Here is a 23258-nt window from a genome sequence, read left to right on the forward strand (position 1 = left end):
TATATCAAGTTCTTTCTTCTCTCTTCCCTGTGGCTCATTAAGGGAAGCTGAACCATATAATTTTAGGCATACTATAAATATATATATGACATCCAAGATTTGAAACAGGAACTGATCCCATAGCATAGCAGGGGTAATTTTCTGGTATTTAAATGCCACATGGCTATTCATAACACTGAAAAAAACACAATTTGTATTGTATGCTATTTTCTTGGATTTTCCTTGATTTCTTCTTTACTTTTGCACAAGTTCCCATTATAGGTGTTATGAGTTTGTCCTTTCATTTATCAGTATCTCTGAGAATACTTTGAGTAGTATTCAAGTTTTTGTTCCTTAAATATTCTCATGTGTTTGTTTATTTTGTCTAGTGCATTTGGATATGTATTTAATTTTTTCCAGTTAAGGTAAAATTTAAGAAAACAAAAAAATCCATTGACATAAACACTAATGTCACCTAAATGCCATTGTTGGTAGCTCGAATGTTGCACATATTTTGCATGAATATGACAGTCACAAATTAAGCCTTCACTATGGTTGTGGCAGTTAGAAATGTAAGAAAAACAGCATTTAAAAGTATTATCCTTTCTGAGAATTGGGCAGTGATACATGATACCATCCCCATTAATAGCAAATACAGTACAGTTGCACCATATTTTGTGTGAATGCCTTACTTGTAATTAGCTGTGAATGGCAAGTCTATGTATAAAGATTCCTTGTGGGAAATTTTCCTTGGAACTTCAGTATTTTCAATTCACTTGAGGCTATCCTTGTGAGCATAAATTTTAACTAAGTGGTGTGAATAAGTTGTTTTATAAGTAAGAAAAAAGCTAGAATTTATCAGACAAGAATTATTTGTTACAGGCCTGCCATATGATAATTTAGAATTTTAACTCGGTGTATCACACGCAACCATTTTGTATAACTGCACAAATTTCACTAAACTTTTTCATAATATTGCTGGACGACCAATCATAAAGAGATGCAGGTAACTGTTTTCAGTGATGTATTTTGGAAGGGGACTGGTATCATTTTTTCCTGTCGTATGTAGTATGTTTCAGTGATAGGCCTTGCATTTTGGCATCTCTAGAAAAGCTTAACACCTTCCATCACCTTAATGGTAAGCAAGTCACAGCAAATGCACTGAAATATTTATTTTATCCATATCTTTCCATGTTACTGAGCCTGGAATTGCATGCCTTCAGTATCGCCAAGTAACTTCAGTTATTTTTTTCAGATTTCTCACTTGAGACAATTCCTATTCAACAAAGTGACTCAAAGACAGTGAAAAAAATAGGTAAATAGAACCAAACCTTTAAACCTTCTGTTGCTTTGCCATGGGAGTAATAAAGTAACAAAGTGGAAAGTATTGTTAACTGACTGACAGTCTTTTATTTATTTATATTATTAGAACATCAGATACAGTACATTGCATTTGATAGTCTCTGTGATTGTATGGAATTGCTTTTCTTAATACAGTAAGTCTGATAATCTTGTCTTATTAATGTAAAATGTTGCATGTAGGTCTCGTAGTTGTGAAGACTGATTAATTAATTTTTCTAAAGTCATTGACTATTGAATTTTATAAACAGACATTTTACAGACCACAAACTGAACATGAAGTATGAACAGTTATTTGACTTTAATATGTTAGCATTTTGTAAAGTGTCCCCCAAGAACTGCACTCTTACCTTGATGTGCATGATACCATTATTACCGCTTACTGCTCATGTGAAAAAAGAACATATTTCAGTTGGTGATTGCTATAACTCGTGTGTTTTCTTGGATAACATACACTTTTATTATTCTTTTCAAAATTTATGTACTATAATTACAATTGTAAATTATAGAGTAATGAGACCACTGAGTCATATTTTCAGACCCTCACTTACCTTGCCTAAAATATGTTTTTAAATAAGAGGTGAAAATTAGAGCAAGACTCAAGTTTAAAAATTAGCCAAATAAAGAGATTAAAGGGCACAGAAGAGAAGTATTCCTTCAAACCACATAGTATGCCACACAAGACACAATGTTGTTGGAATCCCCTACTTTGTTGGATGGGTTGCATTTAAGGAGTCTCCAAAAGATATGGAATTACCAGGAAATGTGTTCTTTTATTCACTTTGCAGTACTGTATGCTGGTAAAAGCATACGTTATCACAGTCTTGTTCAATCACAAAGTAATGTCCACATGCATGATTTGTTATGTAGATTTGCTGCCCAAGCCTGGTACATGCCCAAGCCCGCCATCAGACGTGTCGCTGTTAACCTGTATACCAAGTCGAGACTGCATGTATGATTCTCACTGTGAAGGTTCTAAGAAGTGTTGCTACAATGGTTGTGGATCGTATTGTGTCCAACCCCAAGGTGAGGCTTCTGTAGTATAAGGACTAAAACAGAAACTTGAATGTAACACATCAGAGGTGTACTATTACTATATTGAACATTGAGGCTGAGGCTGTTATACACTAGTGGACTGTTTTCCACTTAAAATCATTGTAATGGAGGACTGCAGATATTAAGAATTATTGTACAAATTTTAAACAGGTGCCTCAAAGTTTATAATTTTGATGCAAGGCAAAGATTTGTATTTAGGAATAAGAATCTGTATAAATTCTGTGGTTTTTACATCAGAGAATGGGCATAGGTAGCTTACACTTTAGTTAGAAGTGTTGGCTAGATATCTTGAATTCCTGATGGAAGAAGATTCTGATCTTCTAAATGGCAAGAGAAACTCTTCTCAGAAGGTTAATCACCTTGTGTCTCAAACCTGCTCCCAAGTGGATCAAGTAACACAGGCTCGAAGCTCTTGCACTTGAGTTTTAATGAAGTTAACTCTTACAAATGTTTAAGGTGTTCTAGGTAACAAGGATGTAGGAATGACAAACAAATGTGCTATAGAGTATTTCAAGACCCTGCTTTGTTTGCCTGCAAAGGGATTTGAAAGAAGTTCCACCCATGAAGCTGGTTGTTCTTAGGTCTCCATGAATTGATTGACAAATTTTAGGTGTCAACTAATAGGCTGACAAGTAACTGGTTAAGGAGACTCACCAGGAGTATTTTTTTTATTATTGTATGAGTAGAAGTGGAAGATCTGTCAACCACTCCATTTGTGCCATCTGAAACACCATAACTGGGTTGTGATCCTAGTTTGAAATATAGTTCACAAGACTGAGCAGAGGAGGGTGGAAGCATCACCTTCCAGTCTTGTCCAGCTTGATGGGAGTCCTAGCACAAAACAAACCCTGTGAATGGGTATGGATATGGAATGGGTATTTTTTTTTTAATACCAGACATATGGTCGTTCTAGAAAATAAGATAGAACAGTATGCAGAGAATGAAACTTGTTGAAGTTATTTACTCCCAAAATATGAAATCAAGTTCCTGCTACCCTTAACAGAGATCTGAAATGAATCAGTAAGTGTGTAAATCAGTAGAGTAGCAGATTCAACTTCAAGAAAACTAAGACAACATTGATTAACTTATCGAAGTGCTATGTTGCCATTCCGTGATTCATTTTACATAATACTGTAACACTGTACATAATGATTCTGGTTAGTATTTGATTATACAGTATTCATTATCCCCTTTAACCTTAATCCTTTTTCACTGCACTGTAAAATATACCATCTAATACTTACTGAAAAATTGGTACCACTTGCAAGACTATGTATATCTACTCTTCATTATTAATGAAGTACTGTACAATACATCACCTATGGTTTAATTTTCTTTATTATGTTAACAATCAACATTTTTTTATTTACCATACAAGTTATGTATCAAAATTTTACAAAGCAGCATTGCATTTTCCAAAAAGAAAATTTGAAAGGAAAATATACTACAGTGAAGAATGACATCTAATATTTTAAATAAGTTGCATGTAATTAAAGAAATATAGTAATTTAATTTATAGTTTTCATGAGTAACACCATTTGACAATGCACCATATTACAAAAAATTAGCGGAGGTGCCTTGTACACTGTGTCAGAGTACCATTTTGATTGCATAATTAGTTTGAAAGATATTCGAGAAAAACAGTGATGCTGTCCCTGAAATGGATAGTAATGTATAATCTTTCCTTCATATGCAGTTTGTCTATTTGATTTCCGAACCTTTTTCAGCCTCCCCTTTGTCAAATTTGCCTTCTTTAGTCTCACTTAATCCAACTGAAGAGAACACGCACTATTGGATATTAATGTTCTACATTGAATAATATAGATAGATAGATTAGATAGATAGATAAATAGATAGATATCAGTCAAGGTTGTCCATAAAAATATACAAATGAGGTAAAGAATGGCGTTACATTTTGGAGGCAGCTGCCTTCCTCAACAGACGGGACATAGATTGAAGACTCTTCAAAGATATTTTTGTGTTTCCTTATGGATTTAGGTAGATTCTGTCATTTGGCCTTTGAAATGATGCTTGCTCCTAAAAACATTGAGTGCCAGGTTTCACTTGACATAGAATTTTGGTGTCAGTATCTGACTTAATGTTTCTCTGAGAAAAATATTTACCTATGAACTTTCTGGACAGGATTTTCTATTCACCAATATCTTTGAGGAATTGATATTTATTTAATATTAAGTGCCACCTAATCATGGTATTGGGATTGAAAAACAAAATGACTGGTACTTGTTGGGTCCTATGGTAGCAGCAAGACAGGTGATCCATTTCAGAGATTCATCATCACTGTAACCATCCTTTCTTTTATCCATTATTGCATCTCTACTACTTGGAGACACTGGGATTAATTGCCTCTACTTCTCATTTCCTGGGAGATATGTTGTAGCTCAGAGTCAGAGTAGTTGGGATACAAACTTCTTGAAGTTACATATCAGAGTTTGTTTTAGGTGCTTAAGGTACTCCCACTTGTTATTATTCAGAAGATGAACCCTATTCATATGGAACAAGCCCACCAGGATGATTGACTTGAAGTTCAAGCTTCCAAAGAATATGGTGTTCATTTGAAAGAAGTAACAGAAGGTAATAGGAAATACAGAAAGAAGAGATCAGTTATTAGACAAGAAAAATAAATAAAGTAATCAACAGTTAAAAATGTAAGTAAGCAGTCCCCACTTATCGGCGGCATCAGTTAATGGCATTGCGGTTTTATGGTGCTTGGCTAACAATGTCGTTGACCAAATTTTCAGTGCTGGTAAGCAATTTTCAGGACTGGTAAGCGGTTCATTGGTGTCAGCAGGTGGTTTATCAGTGTTGGTAGGTGGTTTATCGGCATCAGTAAGTGATTTTCGGTGCCAGTAAGCAATTTATTGGCGCCGATCAGCACTTACAGTGTTGTAAACGCTATTTATTACCATAATTACTGTGATGTTCCTGTTATCGATGATTTTTGGTTATCACCGCTCGGCCGGGAACGGAACCCCGCCGTTAACCGGGGACTGCCTGTAAATTATTAAAATACAAGAAGAATTGCTTTAGGGCAGTAATGCATTTCATCTTCACTTGAACTTTTGAGATTCCGACTACACAACATCCTCAGGGAGACTGTTCCACAATCCAAGTGTGAGAAATAAAGGACCTTTGGAACTGAGAAGTTCAACAGCAAGTTACATTTACTGCAAATTTGGTAACTCTCGGCATGAAAAGAGGATAAGGGATCAAATTGATTGTGAAAGATCTCTGTTAAAATACAGCTTATGAAAAATTGACAAACAAGAGGTCATCCAAATCATAACTGCTGATGTCAGGAAACAGAAACTTACCAAAATGAACCACTCTGAAAGAGATAAATCCCTGGCAAAGGAAGACATCCACACCTGAGAACAGTATTCTAGTAAAGGAAGGATAAATGACCTAAAGCTGGTTGCATTGATTTTATCACTATTATAAATATATGAGGCCTTATGTACAATACCCGACTTCCGTGCAGCATTTGCTGACACTTTCATTAGATGTTTCTCAAAAGTTAGATGTGAGTCAAAAGTTACACAAAGTATAGTTAAAGCTTCAGACTCATTTAGCAGAGTCCCATCCACTTGAAGGGAAAGATGGAATGGAAACTCTTTAGAGCTCTTGTTTAATCAGATCTGAAGGTGTAAGCAGTTCAGTCCACTTAACCAAAGACTTGGGGTAATTATAAGTAATGGGTAGAATAAAATAAGTATAATTATCTGCAAACAAAGTACACGTTACATTCAAACCCATTATTTATGATGTGAGTTCCTGCCTCCTAGACCTGCTCATTTTCTCTGCCATACGCACTACTAGTGGCTGACTGCTGTTTTCTTTATTTCTTTCAAGAGGGACTGAAGTACTTAGGACAGTTTTGATGCCTCAAGAGGTCCAATTATAAATACTGTACTGTAATCAGTGGCGTAGCTGGCATTCTATTAGTTGGGGGACCTAGTTGGGCCAAGATATTTTTTGGGGGGACCAAAGAAAATTACACAAAACTAATGTACCAGTTCTGTAATTAGTAGAATATACTATTTTCGAATGTATATATCCATGTGAATGAAGGAAAATAATAGTATAATTATAATTCTGCTTTTGACCACCAAAGGGTTAAAGTTTAGCTACAAAAAGAGGGAATTTCAATTGGGTGGGTCAGTGGGGGCGCCAAGCGTCTGACTGGGGTGCTCTGGGGCCACCCCCCCATAGCAACGCCACTGACTGTACAGTAATGAGTTTGTACAAGAAAATTATAATCCTGTCAAAAAATTATATTTTTTTTTGTTAGTCTTACAGTACAGTGGAAACCATTTTATTTGTTATTTGCTGCTTATTTATTGGAATGAAGAAGTTAGGTCCATATACTTCTGAAGTGTGATATTACTCCCATTTTGTGAAGAAGTCCTCTACCAATACACTTAAATTAATTAATTCAAGATTCATGCTTTATCAGCTGTGGAAATATTTACTAGTACTGTATCATGGAAAATATAATTTTGACTTACTGTAATGTTAGATATTCTGTTTTAATTGTAAGTACTGTACAAAGAAAAAAATTTAAGGGAATTATTTTAATATACAGGAATGTCAAGAGTACTTCTGATCAACTCAGGCAGTCTTAACTTCAGTTTTAACTTTCTAGCAGTTATGCAATGTAATGTATTTTGAGTCTATACGATTTACACCACACAAACAATACCGTCACTCTTGGAAGTTCACAATTGTCAGTCTTTTGTTTCAAAATGTCTTCTGTCATTGCTTTTGTGAAAAGCTGCAAGTAAAAGGTCATACCAGTATATTTAGATGATTGCTATATGATATAATTTTTGGAACAAAAAATGACTAAACTTACTACATACAGCATTCAATGGATGTAATTGTTGAAACAGAAGGGAAATTGCAATTCGTAATTTTTTTCTTTTCCTTTTCATCAGAGACACCATCTTCAGCACAAGGGATGACTATTCAAGCACCTCTTTGTGAAGCTGATGGCTCCTTTGCACGTGAGCAGCGTTCTGGTGGTCTGACTTGGTGCGTAGATGCAAAGGGTCGTCCACTTCATGAAACATTGACCCGAGGACATGTTAAATGTGGTCCTAATGGTAAGGTTTTACAGTAGACAATGTAGCCGTTAGAATTATATTTTGATTAATGATTTTGAGTTTGAGATTACAGTTTTACTCACTTTTTAAAAATATGATTACTGTACTTTATCCAGTGGCAGGTTACATATCAGAGCTTCAGTCTGTTTTGCAGGGATGTGTATTTGCAATGCACATACTCTGGAACTAATTTCTCACATTCGGTTAATATCAACACTTGTATTGCATAAGATCAATTATATTTTTGCTAGAAATATATTACATATAAAATGCTATTCATTGAAAATTATGCATTTTTCTGCTTCACATAGGCTTGCAGCAGGGTCTAAATATGATGGGTATGATTGGTACTCCCACTGGTTTGAATCTTCCACACTTTTAACTGTAGCTGTCATTGTGATAGGTTTTTCATGAGCTCTTAAGGTTATGAAATCCCTGACTCGCATTTTTTTGACTAGTAGGACTTGTCCAAAAAGCTTGTTCTTATATAAGATGTGAAAACTGGAGGATGGTAAAATGAAAAGTTGGACAGCTAGATAGAAAGAGAGCAGATGTAACACTTAAAAAGTAAAAAGCATTAGTTAGGCAATGCAGCTAGAAGCCAAAGGGATGCTGCATTGACCCTTTAGTGTTGCCTACAGTGTCCCATGAGTGTTTTACTTTTTATGAATGTTTCAAGGTTTTAGCCTTTCATATATGCCATCTGATAGTTTTTTGTTAAAAATATATCCTTTGGTTAGTTTGGTCACGAAACAATGATCAAACTATATATCAGAAGTTCGTATGCAGTTTCAAGACAAAAGTTGCTTTACAGGGTTTTAGAAAAATTCCTATGATCATTATAAAGGTGATGACTTATTAGGAAACAAGCTATGTAAAGCATGATTGCATTATACCTTTACATTATCAGTAATCATGAATTTATCCATTAATACTCTACTAACCTTTCTTGCAGGTCAGATTCTTGAGCAAGTATCTATTGGATTTGTTTGCCAGCAGGGTGTAAGACCTAGAGTATGTAAAGATGAATGCCTACGAGCTTCTTGTCATTCCCATCCAGATGCTGTTTGTGTAGCTGATCCCTGCAATGACTGCCGGGTTACTTTCTACAGGTGAGTGAAATTACCAGAAACAGAATGCAAAGATTAGTTTGTCATGCATTCCATAACTGAATTTTAGTTATGTTATCAGATGTCTAATTATTTTGCATTATTTTAATAGCAGTTCAAATACCTGTAACTTAATATCTTTATTGCCTTTGATTCTTCACAGTGGCACAGGTGAAAAGGTACACTGCCAGAGCAGATGTTCCCAGCCATTAGCTAAAGGAATGTGCCGTGCCTCATTCAAAAGGTATTTCTACAATTCTACAGCTGACCAATGCCAAGAATTCATCTTTGGTGGCTGTCTTGGAAATGATAACAACTTTGATGATGTAGACGAATGTCGACGAGATTGTCAGAACCCTGGTAAGGATTACCATGCCAAGAAGTTTTTCACACAGACCCACTACTTTTACTTAGCCTGTTTACATCTGTACAAACCCTAGACATTCTATAACAAGAAGAAAAAATAACAGAACCACTCCCATTACAGTATTGAATGGCATCAGTGTACGATATCTGGCTCCAGTAGGTTTCCTGCTGGAAGCTGGATCACTTATTGTGTTTATCCCTGTCCCAGCTCACAGTTTTCCTATACTTGGACTTTGTGATTATTGCTCTCACTCATTTGTTCATTTCTGTTCATAATTCATATTCATTTTCATTTGATGATTTTATGATCATAAGGTCAGTATTTAAGGTTCTTTTAGTGGAATTCTCTTTCCAGGCCTCCTTTTCATTGTCAGCTAGAAGTACTTGGTTTCGAAGCTTTGTGTTAATTATTTTAATATTATATATATGCATTGGTGATTGTTCTTTATATCAGTAATACTTGAACAATGAGTATTTACAACATGTATTCTTTTGTTTGTGTTGTGGTTGTTCATATGTCAGAGATACTTCAACAACAAGTGAATTGCGTTTCTCTTATTTTGGTAATCTGTTTTCATTTAACAAAATTGTTGTATGGCTACTTTTTGGCTTCATAACTATTAAATTATAATTCATAAAGCATAATAATTCATATTTTTAGCAAGACTTTGGTTTATATGTTTGACAAGCATTATCAATTATGAGAGTCTTGTAATTTTGTCTTCTGCAGATATTTGTTACATTATAGAAGAGTATTTAGGCTTTGTTATGCCCTCCTCCCTTCCTTTGGACTGCTGAAGAAGGAAGGGGGCCACCTAAAGTATTTTCAGTTATCCTTCATGAAGTCCCTTAAGCATTTGTTTCTGTAGAAGAGACTGCATTTTGACCCCTTATTTGCAACTCAAGAAGTAAGAGAAAGTTTAGGTTAATCACAAAGAGTTCGTGGCACAGTCTGGTGCTGCCCATCACAGGCTAATGTTCCCCTTTATCCTTGGAGATGACAAGATGTTGACAGAGGATGCTGGCAGAGACTTGGAAGTGATGTGATGACCGTCACACACGCCCATTTCCTTAACAGCTACAAGCTTGTACCCAGTTGTCCCCTCAGTCTTCCAAAGGAATGTTTCCTAACCCTACCTAGTTTTGACATGGTGTTTGGAGAGCCAGGAGCTCCTATGCAACTCATCTGACTCCCTTGGTGGTGATTGTGGCACACATACGCACTCCTTTCTGCTCTGGCTTACTGGTTTTTGGATCCCTGCTCCAAGCAGTTCTATTCTAGAGTTTCTGGGTTTTTGTTGGAGTTTCTAAGGTCAGCTTTAAGGTGAATCAGGAATTCACTCCCAAGAATCTTGGCCTCCATCAAGATCTCCTCCGGGAGTCCTGGCATTGGCTATCCTCCTCCTCCTCCTCACCTTCACAGTTGCAGCAGAGGATTCTGTCCCCTCTCTTTTCTGTTCTTTCCTTCTGTCCTGACCTCTGGGCCATTAAGGCATAGAGGGGTCAGAGATCTCTCCTTTTGGGAATCTACCAGGATTCCTTGGAGTGTTGTCCTTTAGGAGGAATTGGTTCTTCGTTTGAAGGATGTGGACCCAACTTCATCTTGGGAAATCTCTATGCTGCTCAAAAGTTTTGAACAGTCTTGTTCTCCTAGAGAACTGAAACCTCCTACCTGGGATCTGACTCAGGTGCTAAGTAGTCTCACTTGAGCCCCATACAAACCACTGCGTCAGTCATCAGACAGGGACTTGACCCTCAAGACGGTTTTCCTTCTAGCCTTGGCTTCTTCAAAGAGAAGGCGAACTCCATGGCCTAGCTTTTGATGTTAAACATACCGGGGGTTGGAAGTCAGTAGCATTTAAATTTGTCCCAGAATTCGTGGCAAAGACTCAAAACCCTTCGGTTCATGATGACAAATTTACCTCCTTTTCTATCCCTTCCCTTGGGGATTTTGTTAACAACAATCCAGGTGAATTGCACCTTTGCCCTGTCAGAGCACTGCATTGCTATCTGAAAAGGATTTGACATCTCATACCATGGTGCCGAAGACTTTTTATTAGCACAGGCCACATCAAGAAAGAAGTGTCCAAGAATGCTATTTCATTTTGGCTTCGTGAAGTGATTAGGCATGCCTAATCCACATCATCATTTTCTACTGCCAATACTGTGTACACAAGAACACATGACATTAGAGGACTAAGCTCTTCCTTGGCATTCAAGAGGAACTTATCTGTTCATAGAATTTTGAATGCTGGTTCTTGGCTCCGCCAATCCATGTTTGCTTCCTTCTACCTGAGGGACATTGCCCACAGGTCCTTGGACACTTTTTCCTTGGGTCCGGTGGTGGCTGCTCAATAAGTTGTGTATGCTCATCCAGTGCCCCTAGTGGGACAGTTTTGTATCTTGCATAAGATGATGGTACGAAAGTGAGGCTGATTGAGATGACTGGTCTCTTTTCCTTCCCCCTTTTTCCCTTTCTTCTCTACCTACAGGTGGTAAGAAGATGGTTTCTTTTCTTCTTATTCTTCTTACTGTTCTTATGGAGTTCACATATGTTTACAGTCTTTCTCCTCTTTCTTCTTAAGGAGAATATTTTTTTCTTCTTCTTCTTATTTTCCATCATATGCTGGAATGGGCCAGATACAGGTGAATGAAGTAGCCATACTGTTAAGATTGTTTTTATTCTACACAAATAAACCTAGCTGTAGCAAACCCTTCCTCTCTCTAGCAAGGGAGAGAGGAATGATAAACATGTATAGGTGGCTAGTTTGTTATCTGAACAGATATAGCTCTTTAACTTCCTCTAATGCACTGAATTTCTGCATTGGACTTAGCCCAGTAGTCTGACTGTTGGATACCCATATACAGTATCTAACAGATCGAGGCTTAGGTCTCCTTCCTTTGAATTCTCTTATTCAGGAAGTATGACTGGGTGTGCCGACCCTTCAGTTGATTCAGGATTCTCTTACCCCCCACCAAAAGTGAGTCTATCCTAATGTTAAGACCCAGGTTTGTTCCACATATCAACAAATGACAAATTTAAATTAATTTGTATTTTTCATAGTTAACAGACTTGCATTCGTAACATTTACTGCCCACCTCTAGCCATCCCTTTAAGACGTAACGGGGTAATGAGGTTGCTGCCCGCTTCCCATCTCACCTCCATGACAGATGCCAGATGTCACCAATTCCTTGCATAAACAATTCTTGTTTTTTACCAGTGACAGACTCTTCCCAGTACCATGCCATTGGTTTGCACCTGCTCATGACTGAGCCCCAGTGTACATTACCACTGGTACTGTCTCAGGCCCTTCCCATTGGTTTGGACAGAGAGCGCACTCAGGGTACATGGAGCCCATCCTGAATGATACCAGAATGGGATGTTTAGACAGTGGATGGATGTGCCTTCCTGGAGAATTTGGCCATAGTCTGGAGCTCAACAAAGTGGATCTCAGTGTACTCTTCTACTTCTGTAGTTGTCCACCTGAGACTACCCTGGTCGATGCCCTTTTTGCTCCTTTACACCAAATGTTTACTCCTTTACACCAGATGTTGCTGCTTTGGCAGCTCCTTTTGCAACTCCTGTCTCTTTGGGGATGCCTGTCTTGATTCTTGATTCCATCCTTAGTGGACTTGGGAGAGGTTGGAAGGATGTCTTCTGCCTCCTTCCCCTCACCTCCTTCTTTCTTTACCTAACCTGTCTGAAGACAGCAGATTTGCAGGAGGAATTCCTGGAATTCAGTCCTCTGTAGGAAGGCTAGGAAGTATTCATGTTGATGTACACTCTTTCGTCAGTCTTGGTACTGACATATTCTGTCAACAAAAAGGTCTCCTGGATCCTCCAGTCCACTATCATCTCTACAGGGGCAATCAACAGCTTGATCTCACCTAAAGTGAGATGTGGATGAAGCAAAAAATTAATTTTTTAACAAAATAATTTTTATACAAAGCCTCCACTTGCATAGGGGCCTTCCTCTTTTCTGCCCTTCAGTTGTGGTTCTCTTGTCCAAATTTCATGGATGAAAAATGCTGCTGAGCAGTTGAAAACCAGGTGATGCAATTGTTGCTGTAATTTCCATCCTTTGGAGGAGTTTGAGTTTGGGATTTTGAAAAAAATGTGGGCAATAATTTTTTGTATAAAAAACTAATAAAAACTTTTGTATTTGAGCATTTGCTGAGAAATGGTAAGAGAGAAGGGGTAGATGCAGTCAGAGGTGTCAGTTAGGAGGAGGCAGGGTTAAGACTAGTGGGAAGTTATGAAAAAAGTTGGCATGTTACTATACAGTTTTATTAAAGGTAAGAATTAAACATAAGAGGGTAGAAATTGAGTTTTTGAGCAAAGTGCTGTACTGTACATAATTAAATTTAGGGATTTTCTCAGGGATTCATGAGGGATGTTAAGTGATAATGGGTGCTGCTAGATACTTGATAAAACTTACAAGCATTCAGAGATACAAACAAACAGGACCACAAATTAAAATTGTGCTCAGAGTACTCGCCTTTGCCACCCATGTTCAAATTTTGTTTTGCACGCCTACTCTGTACATACAGTATACAGCGTATTATGTTTTAGGATGAAAAAATTTACAGTACTGTATTGATTGTATAAATAGTGTACTAATAGGCATGAAGAGTACAATGACCAACTTAGCAAACAATTCAACATACAAACGGCCATCTGGAGCGTAACTAGTTTGTAAGTAGGGTGGTGTGTGTATGCCCTTCCCTCAACCTATATTTTTAATTACTAATTATGAACATGAATTCAAAACCACAGTCTGTATACACCATTGCAGTTTGCTTGCAACACCTGAGCAGGATGTGATTTATGTCATGTAGTAATGTGTTGATTGGAAAGGAGTGAACATACACACTTTAGTATTTTTTAAAGTGTTGTACAACTCCAGTCATTTCTTTTTGTAAGTATAAGTGCTACTGATTATAATAAATCAGGTTTTAGAATTTCTTTGGTGTTAAGGTTTGGGTGTAACAATTATTCTTTGTTCCATAGATATATGCAGTCAACCAGTACAGGCTGGAGTGTGCACGGGAGGAGAAGCCCGTTGGTATTACAACACTGAAACAAGAAAATGTGAACCTTTCTTGTATAGTGGATGTGGAGGAAATGGGAACAACTTTAGAACTAAAAATGAATGTGAAGCAAGATGTCCTAGTGAGTAAAACAGTACATTTTGTAAATGTTTACAAATTACAGAAGCTACTGAACACACATTATATTTTTTGGATTTTTGGCTATACAAACTATTGCATGTTTCTAGTACTCTTATATGCAGAGGTTTACTCCAGTGAATAAAAAATGTGATTACTCAAAATGTTTTTGTCTGTTCTGTGATATCATGTCTTTGTGTTCTTAAAGTAACAGTGACATACTGTACTGTATCATGAGCTTCATTGTCTCTGTTTTTAATCCTGCAAAAAATGAGGAATTTGATTTAATGCCCTAATAGAATAATTTTTTATAGATATGGTGTTGTGCCCTTACTGGTCAGCAGCCAGCATGGAACCACAGCCATGCTCAAGGGCAGAAGCTTGCCGCAACAAAACATGTCATGGCCATCCTGATGCTGTTTGTCAGACTGACCCTTGCACTTGCACAGCCCATTTTGTTAATGAACATGGTCTTCCAGTCACCTGTCTTTCACCCACTGAAGCTCCAAAGACACGTTTAACTTTCACCTTCGAAGAAGTAAGTGGATCATTTTATAATTTCAATTTATAATTTGTTAGGCACCATATTATTAATAGTTATATGAGATGGTTTGGTCTTGTAATGAGAAGGGAGGAGAAAGAGTTAGTAAGAAAAGTAATAAATAGAAAGTGGGAGGACAAAGACAAGCAGTAAAGCAGAAAAATATAATTGAAGGATGGCATAGATGAGGAGCTAAATTAGAAGAGAATGAAGATAGACACTGAAAATATTAATGGTGATGATCATATTATCAACAAGAGACCAATAAGTCACATTTTGGACTTCACAGGGGATACAAAGAATTTCTTACAGGAGAGGTAAGGATTGGAGCTTGGTATGTGTGGAGAAGTTAGCCAGTTAGATGGGAAGTAAGATGGCCATATCTAAATTACCAATTCTGCCCTGGCAACTTACCATTAAGAAATTGGCTGCACTGTTGACCAGGGTGATCAGAACAACTTGCCATTAAGAAATTGGCTGCACTGTTGACCAGGGTGATCAGAGATTTTTCAAGGGTCTGCTTTCTTAACTAGTTAGTAATCATTCTGCGTTCTTTTGTATGAATTGTGGTCACTGATATTAATATTTTATGTTATAGTGATCAAAATTTATATTATATTATATACAGTTACCTGTGCAGTAATTTAAAAATATTTCCTTCTTTTGGAGCTTTGTTCTGTCTTTGGAAATTTTAATAGCATTTCATGATTATTGGGTTAAAAACTCATTTGGAGTTTTATGCAGCGACTGTAAAGGAATTGAAGGTATTTCAATATTTTGCAAAAACCTCTTAAATAAACTTATTTACTGTGGAGGCTTATTTTTCCACCGAGACCTTAAAAGGAGTCGGAGTTAAATTCTTGTTTTAGGTGGTAAGAGACGGAGGACAGAGTGCTCAAAAGTTTCACTGTACTATATATCCTCTCTGTTCATATTTCTCTTATAATCTAACATCTCAGTATAGTTTGCTATATTATTTGTACATGTAAGTTATATACAGTATTAAAACAGCAAAGGATATTGATGCTTTTGCTTGATCTGAACTTAATATAGTAAATGCACCTGAACTTGGAATGGTATTCAAAGTTCACACAGCAATACATGCTTGAAAAATATCTTGGGCAGTCATATCTTTCCATCCTAAGTATATCAAGTCTGAATTTCTCAAGTTCTGTATCATTGTACCTTTACTACATGCTAGATTTACTTTTTAGTCTTTGGCAAATTTAAAGCAAATCTTTTGTATAGCAGGACTCTGGTAGTAATAGTGGAAATGCAGAAGACGTTGTAAGTGATGACAGCAACAGCCAAGGTGGGATGAAAACAAAAAGTCATAGCGTAGGAGGCCCAGTAACTATATATCTTGAAGGGGAACCAACTCTGACACGCTGCCAGCTCCTTCAGCGACATCTTCAAGAAAACAACTCCCTTAAGTACATTGCACAGTGTGATGAAGAAGGAAAATTTATCCCAACTCAGTGTTACACAGCCACTGAAGGGGAGGATGGCCAACTTGAAGAACCAAAATGTTGGTGTGTTGATGAGACTGGAAGAAAGACGCAGCCAACTGTGTACTTCAGACGTGGTGAAAGAGAATGTGGTATGTTTTATTTTCATTATTCCAGTTTAGTACTGTGTATTCAAAGATAAAGCCTTTTGATTGTATTCAAAACTCAGTTTTTACTAAAGTTGTTCATGAAAATTATTATTATTAATTATTATTATTATTATTATTATTATTTATTATTTTTATTATTATTATTATTTATTATTATCATTATTATCATTATCTTTATGATAATCATTATCATTATTATTAAGTAATTCATGGGACCACAGAGAGACATTTTTTAATTCCCACAGTGTTTTCTCAAAGGATTTGTTCTTGGGTGAGAAGTGGAAATTGGAAGAAGGTAGTCAAAGAAGTTGGTCAGGTAGATGGGAAGAGACTCGCCGGAATGGGTGAAAAGTATAAGTCCGAATGTAATGCAGTTGGGGGCAAAAGGGACACTGCAAAGAATCTTCAGGAATTATACAGTGTCTCATGCAAGGTGCACTGTGACCAGTAACCCCAACAAGGATATTTCACTAGATTTTTTGGAAGCAATTCCTTGTTTGCCCACGAATACTGTAATTAATGTACTACACAATATTTAATAGTGAAATGTATTGTAAGTAATTTTATTACAGATTTTAGTCTTTCACAATTACAAACCACTGCCTGAGGAAACCATACACACTGGTTTGAATTGCTGAATAGTTGAAGTAAGATCCTATATCATTCACTCGCTCACCTTGTTGGTATGAAATTTTTCTCAGTGCTGTATATAGGAATTATACTCATTTGGAGGGGAAGAAGATGGACCTCAGTATAAGGCAAAGACGAGTGTGAGATGGGTAAAAATTGAATGGGATGAGGAGATGAGAGGTAGGAATAAATTATCCACCACCAGACTGAGAGTTAAATTATTAAAATGTGTATTGGAAGTGTTTTTAAAAGAGGACAGACTTCTTTTTCTCCAGCATACACCTTGTTTGATTTGGTTACCAAATAAATTGTGCTTGGAAAAGCCTGTTAACTTATTTTGTATTGGAGAATATGATCTTTTCATAGCCTCTCTAAGCCTGAAAACTATAATTTTCTTGTAGACAACATAATAAAAGTTGAAAGGGTGATGAAGAAACATCATGGCTTAGCAGAGCAGATGGAAAGACATTTTAACAAAGCTTTTAAAACGAAATGGGACAGAAGAGATGAGACTTCTTTCCATCAGTGCTGCTTCCTCTGAAAGGGAGGGGATAGAACAAGAGCTCTAGGAATCACCTGAACCATATAGAAGCAGTCTTCATGAAGAAATCAGGGGAAAGAGACTAATTGACTTGGTTTTAGAGTGGCTGACATGGGCTTATAATCTATCAGTTTGGGGATATTTTCCATAGTGGTCAAGGAATAGGAAAGAGGTGTGGAGAAAATGTTTTTGGAAGGGGTTAAAAGACAAGAGAATAGGAAGGAGAGAAAGCAGGTATGAGTAGTTTATTACTGGACTGAAGGAATGAAAATACAGGAATAGTATTACAGTATAACTAAAATTGGAAAAATCTGACAAGTACCTTCTGAAACAGCTGTGACCACAAGCGACAGGTGTGCAAGAGTAGTTGGTAGATGAAAGGGCTTGAAATGGGTTTCTCATGGATATTACTGGAAGGAAGGTTGAGCCAACTGTGAGGATGACAGAAAGTGGAGCAAACAAAAGCAGGATTAGGAGGTGGGGGAAGAGGGAAGAAGGTCAAGCTTCAAAATCTGATGAGATATGTCTTAAAATACACGAGGAATGATTAAAATGATGAAAACATTGAGAACACAAATGAGACCTGGAGACATAGGGCTCTTACCCCACACCAGAGCCAATTCAATTTTTCTATACAGAAGTGTGTACAGTTTTCAGTTTAGGCTAAATGTAAGGCTATCACAGGCAATGATTAATTTGGCATGAATGCATGGCAATTTAAATTTAAAATTACAGTACTTTAGCCAGACCAAAATTACTTGGTACATGTAATGTATGGGAAGTGCATTACGTTTCACACAAGACAGTATGCTGTGAATTCAGCTTGTAATGTATGGGAAGTGCATTACGTTTCACACAAGACAGTATGCTGTGAATTCAGCTTGAAATATCTTAACCTTTTAGTACTGTTGGTTTTCTGCAGAGGTGTATTATTGATCATTAATGAGTTACTTTTCATGCTTTTAATGTTAGATTTGGTAGCAGTGGAGTCTGTTGTGGTAACACTGGGATTCAGAGGACGAGAAGCTGGTATCAAACACTTGGCAAAATCCAAAGGGCCACAGATTAAAGATCAGGTAAGGAAGCATTTGCATATTTAATAGGTACTGTAATAACTTAGTCTTGAACACTGAAAAGAGTAGCTGGCATAGATGAGATATGAAAGTGATTATAAAATCATGTTGCTGGTGCTTAGTTTCCTATATTGTTTTAGAATAATTTAGAATAATTGAGTAAGATGTATTTATTATTTTAACTAGTAAAATCTATTTATTTAATTAAAGGTAAAGGGTCTCTTGAAACAAATGACAGCCGAGACTTTGGAGAATGAAGTTGGAGTTGTTGATCTCCCAGATTTGACGCAGGTTAAGTTTACTCTTCTGGGAAACAACAAAATAGATGTTGCTTATCAACTAGAAGAAAAGGTAAAGAAAACTCATTTTTGGTTATCATTTACCTTTGTTTAATGTTCTCTGGTTAAGTGTCTAGAGAGATACCTAACCAGGGAATAAAATTTCAAGTTAAATACTGTAGTGATAGTTCTCAGTCAGATGATGTTTGTGTGAGATTGTAATTCTGGTTAATGCTCTAGCCCAGTGATTCTCAAACTGGGTGCCGTGGCACCTTGGGGTGCCACAGACAGTGCCTAGGGGTGCTGCAAGATTGTCTTGAGTTTTGTCTTGGCTAGATCATCTCGGTGAACATTTGCAAAAAAAAAAAAAAAAATTGTTTGCAGAAGTCTTCATATAATTATTATCAGTGTGTCTACTCCAATATGTTCACACACACACATGTATATAGTATGGAAAATAATTTTATTCATTAAATAAGAAGTTAGTTCATGCGATATGGTGGGATGGTGAAGAAGGGGTGCCACGGTAATGATTACATTAGTTAGGGTGCCATCACTCAAAAAAGATTGAGAACCACTGCTCTAGCCTGATATTCAGTTAGGAAAATGAAAAGCTTAGAATGAGAAAATTGTTTTAAACTTTAATGAACTATTGTTTCTAATACAGGTCAAGAATGGTCAACTTGCTCTAGAACTTGACGATGCACGTTTGCCAGCTGATCTCCGTGCTTCTTGGTTCCACCACCAAGTATCAGAGCCGAGATGGGAAACACCACTTGAAGTTCGTTCGGGTACAAGAGAAGTTGTAAGTGAAGCAGTGGCTCTTGAACCACCATACCTAGCAGCTACTGTAATTTTCACAGTCATCTCTGCCATGCTAGTGTGCGGCCTTGTTGTAGCAGTAGTGCTCTATCAGAGACACAAAACTGGTCAATATCCTAAGGTAAGTTATATTGAATGAAAAATTGATATTTGTAAATGGCCATAGAATCTGGTAAAGTAAAGGTAATCTAATTATAATGAAACGAATACTGTATTTAGTTTACATCTAAAACTTTACTAGTTTGTTTCTAAAGTGCTTGCAAAAGGTATGAAAAATTTAAAGCATTTATTGGATCCAAACAAACATTCTGGAAAATGAATAGTACCAACAAAGATAAGTATACACAAGATTTGAAGAATTCAAGAATTTTGGTTAAGTTTAATTACTTTCCAGACTTTATAGTAACAAAAATAACAAAAGTTATTCTTGCCTTAAACATCATGTTATTTGATGTTTTATTAACATTTCCCACTGCATTGTACAGGAATTTTTCAGGAAACACTGATTTCATATTCCAGATATGTTTTACTGTTCCAAAAACCTTATCTAAAATTATGTAAAAAATGTTGAGCCTTTTACATAGGAGCATTTTCGGTGTGATCTGAAACAGTCAAACTTGGTAACAAGGTTGTCAAATGGTAGTTATGTGAGGGTGAGGGAAGGGGAGAAATAACCCTTGCTCACCTTTTGCCAACAGCCACTTTTTCTTCAGCCACAGGGAAAATGCAGGGTGGTTGAGTTGGGATTATTATAAAAAGGTTTAGGTTTGTATACAGTACCTAGGACAAATACAATTATTTTTACAAAATTATTTGTTCCTATGGAAATATAAACCACTGCATTTTATAAAGGAGACTTACTCATTAGGTGGGAGGTCATCTCTGACAACCAGCTTGAGTTGAATCCTACCTGGAATTGCTACACTCCTGGTTGCACATGCAAGCGACTGCCATGACTCCAGCAACTTCTTACTTTGTCAGGCATTTGGGATGACAGAGCAGTAGGTCCATGGGTATGACTGAGACTCTGATTTAAAGGAAGAACTCACTCAAAGAAAAATTTAGAAATTCGTGAAATCCCATAAGGGAATTAATGTCAGAGGATTGCTACTTCTGGCTAGTAACCATGCCAATCCCACTTGTTAAAAGAGGGGGTAGAGGTAGACCTGTCTTAAGATCTATAGTAAGACAGGTTGCTCTTGAGTGCACCTGCCTGTTTCTGGTCCAATTCTAGCAGATACTTCAGTCCAGATGCTGCTTTCATAAGGAGAAGGTGGTGGGGTCCATTCAATCTACTTTCACACTCCCTGAATTATACTAAACTCAAGTACTTAGGAGAGAGATTTTTTCTTCATTTGGAGCTGGATGGCTACACCACTTGTTGAGCAGCCACCATCCAAGGAAGAGGTGTCCAGGGACTTGGGATCTATGTCCCTCAGTTAGAATGAGGTGAAGATTGTTTGCCTATGCCAGACACCAGCCCTCATGACCTGTTGAAGCAAGACATTCTTCTGAAAGACCAGTGATGATCCAAGACCAGTGATGATCCCACTCCCTGGACTTCACAGACAGTTAAGCAGAGAAAAACATCCTCCTCAAAGGAGCCATCAGTTTGGTAAGATTACCTCACAAAGCCAGAAAGAAAGGATGTTCTTGGATACATTTTTCTGCTTGGCTGTACAAAAAGGAAAGGTGCCTACTCTCTGGACATAGAGGTAAAATCCTTTTCTGGTATCTTGTGGCATGCACCAAGTATATGAGAATCTCCTCCAGGTTACCACCAGTCAAATCTCAGAGGGACATAATGGAAAAACTCTAATTTCTCATTGGGAGATGACAGGTTCTGACTACTTCCCCTAGACTCGGGAAAGAAAGAAGGATCCCCATCCTTCAACCTTCAAGTGCTGTTCTAGATGAGAAAGACCATGTAAGCTCCCACCTGTTTTGAAGGTCAGATCTCCATCTGAAGCCTGTCAGAGGCTCATCGGGCACCCAGTTTAGGCTATAGAGGACAAGAGATACATTCCACTTAAGAGGCGAAAGTTTCCGAGGAGAGCAAGACTGCTCAAAATGCCTATTGAGCATAAGTACTCCACTGTGGTGGAGTAATCCAGACCTTTCAATCTAAAGACATGGGATCTGCTGGACAGATACTCCAACAGGAGTAAGATACCCATTTTATGATGCCAACCACAGAAGATGGCCCATTTTCCCCAGTAACTTGGGCATGGAGGAATAAAGAAGGTAGCCAGACATCACCCTCACATTTCCTGGTGTTGCCTCTTGAGTGTGCAAAAGATGAAGAAGAGTGACCCATTGGGTACTTTGGTAACCTTGATGTCTCAACCAAGAGTCAGCAGACCCGAGTACCATTTGCCAGGGGTCAACAAGGAGCCACCAGGAACAGAACAGAGTTGAAACATTCTGTTGACCACTCTGCAAATCAAGGAGGAAGGTGTAGACTTCTAGATTGTCCTAGGGCTGTTAAAGTCTTTCAGCACCTTCTAGGGATCTGGAACTGGAGAAAAATACCTGGAGTTCCCAGTTCAGTTTGGTGGTGAACAGGTTAAGCACCAGGGATTCCCATAGCCTTTCTGCTAATTAAAGATGCAAAAACCATTGTCTCTACAACCTGACCCTGAAAACTGAGCTGGGAAGCCAGAACATTCCTCCTGCTTGGGAAGCATCTGACTGTTCAGCTTGACAGCATATGGAATTGCCCACTCATGCATGATCTTTGTTGTTGTTGCTCATTAGCACTACTGAGTGGCCCATAGACTTATCTTGGAATGCTAACCAATTTGCCTGCATCTCCAGAGCATTGATAAACAGAAGAGGTGTGCCCTGTGCCTACACTTTTGACATGAACAAGCCTTTCATTTGTGTAACCCAACCTTTATTTGATGCATCTGTGAACAGATGCATTTCTTGAGAAGTTCTTGCTAAGAGGTTTCTGCCACCTATCCACCACACTAGACAATTCCTGATCTCTTGACCCAGAGGCAGGAGTTTAGAGAGGAGGTGTGCAAGAGCTGACCAAGGACAACATGGCTGCAAATATGCCAAAGCTGAGCTGGTTGTTTCTGTCAAGCCAGGAACTGCATTGATATCTCTTGGAACTTGCTTACCTGAGAATCTGAAAGGCTCTTGCTGCTGGAGAGTCAATGAGAGTGCCTCAATGCTTGGGGGTGAGATCCAGCTTTTCCCAATACCACTATACCTAACTTGTAGCAAAGGCAAGGAGATGCTCGCTGTCCTGCAGCATGAGCTCCTTGGAAGATGCCAGGACTAAACCAGTCGTCCAGGTAACCAAGCAAGTGTGCATACCCTGCTAGTGGGCCCAAGCCAAAAACAAGATGAAAACCTGGATAAACCCCTGTAGGGCTGTTGTCAGCCCTAAGCAGATTTTTTTAAAGGGTCCTGATGAACGGGTACCTGAAAGTACTTGTCGTTCAGGTCAAGTGAAAACACAGAGTTGCCCTCCGGTGTATTCCAGCACCAAGTGCGCTGTTTTCATCTTGAAATAAGTCTAAAGGACAAGCTCATTTAATGGGGAGAGGTCATCACCAGTCTCCAACCAAGTCACCTTCTCCA

The 23258-nt window shown here is 37.7% G+C and overlaps 2 protein-coding genes across 10 annotated transcripts in view; one reads left to right on the plus strand and one right to left on the minus strand.

Annotated features, from left to right (window-relative positions):
• LOC136853354 (uncharacterized) overlaps positions 1-23258 on the plus strand; it is an 832536-nt gene that overhangs the window by 804354 nt on the left and 4924 nt on the right. For 3 of the 8 annotated variants that reach the window (XM_067128722.1, XM_067128719.1, XM_067128720.1), the window contains 11 exons: positions 1235-1294; positions 2209-2364; positions 7350-7517; positions 8473-8629; positions 8790-8986; positions 14004-14165; positions 14476-14699; positions 15951-16302; positions 18464-18567; positions 18775-18915; positions 19510-19785. In XM_067128722.1, coding sequence (XP_066984823.1) covers positions 1235-1294; positions 2209-2364; positions 7350-7517; positions 8473-8629; positions 8790-8986; positions 14004-14165; positions 14476-14699; positions 15951-16302; positions 18464-18567; positions 18775-18915; positions 19510-19785 — 1997 coding nt within the window. The remainder of the gene's footprint in view (positions 1-1234; positions 1295-2208; positions 2365-7349; positions 7518-8472; positions 8630-8789; positions 8987-14003; positions 14166-14475; positions 14700-15950; positions 16303-18463; positions 18568-18774; positions 18916-19509; positions 19786-23258) is intronic. The other 5 variants (XM_067128721.1, XM_067128723.1, XM_067128724.1 and 2 more) reach the window with 5 other exon arrangements.
• The window catches only part of LOC136853355 (dehydrogenase/reductase SDR family member on chromosome X homolog), a 66297-nt gene continuing 62502 nt past the window's right edge, over positions 19464-23258 (minus strand). For both annotated transcript variants that reach the window (XR_010857420.1, XR_010857419.1), the window contains exon 10: positions 19464-19751. The gene's annotated coding sequence lies outside the window, so the exon portion shown is untranslated. The remainder of the gene's footprint in view (positions 19752-23258) is intronic.

Source organism: Macrobrachium rosenbergii, chromosome 27, assembly GCF_040412425.1.
Source record: "Macrobrachium rosenbergii isolate ZJJX-2024 chromosome 27, ASM4041242v1, whole genome shotgun sequence".
NCBI lineage: Eukaryota > Metazoa > Arthropoda > Malacostraca > Decapoda > Palaemonidae > Macrobrachium > Macrobrachium rosenbergii.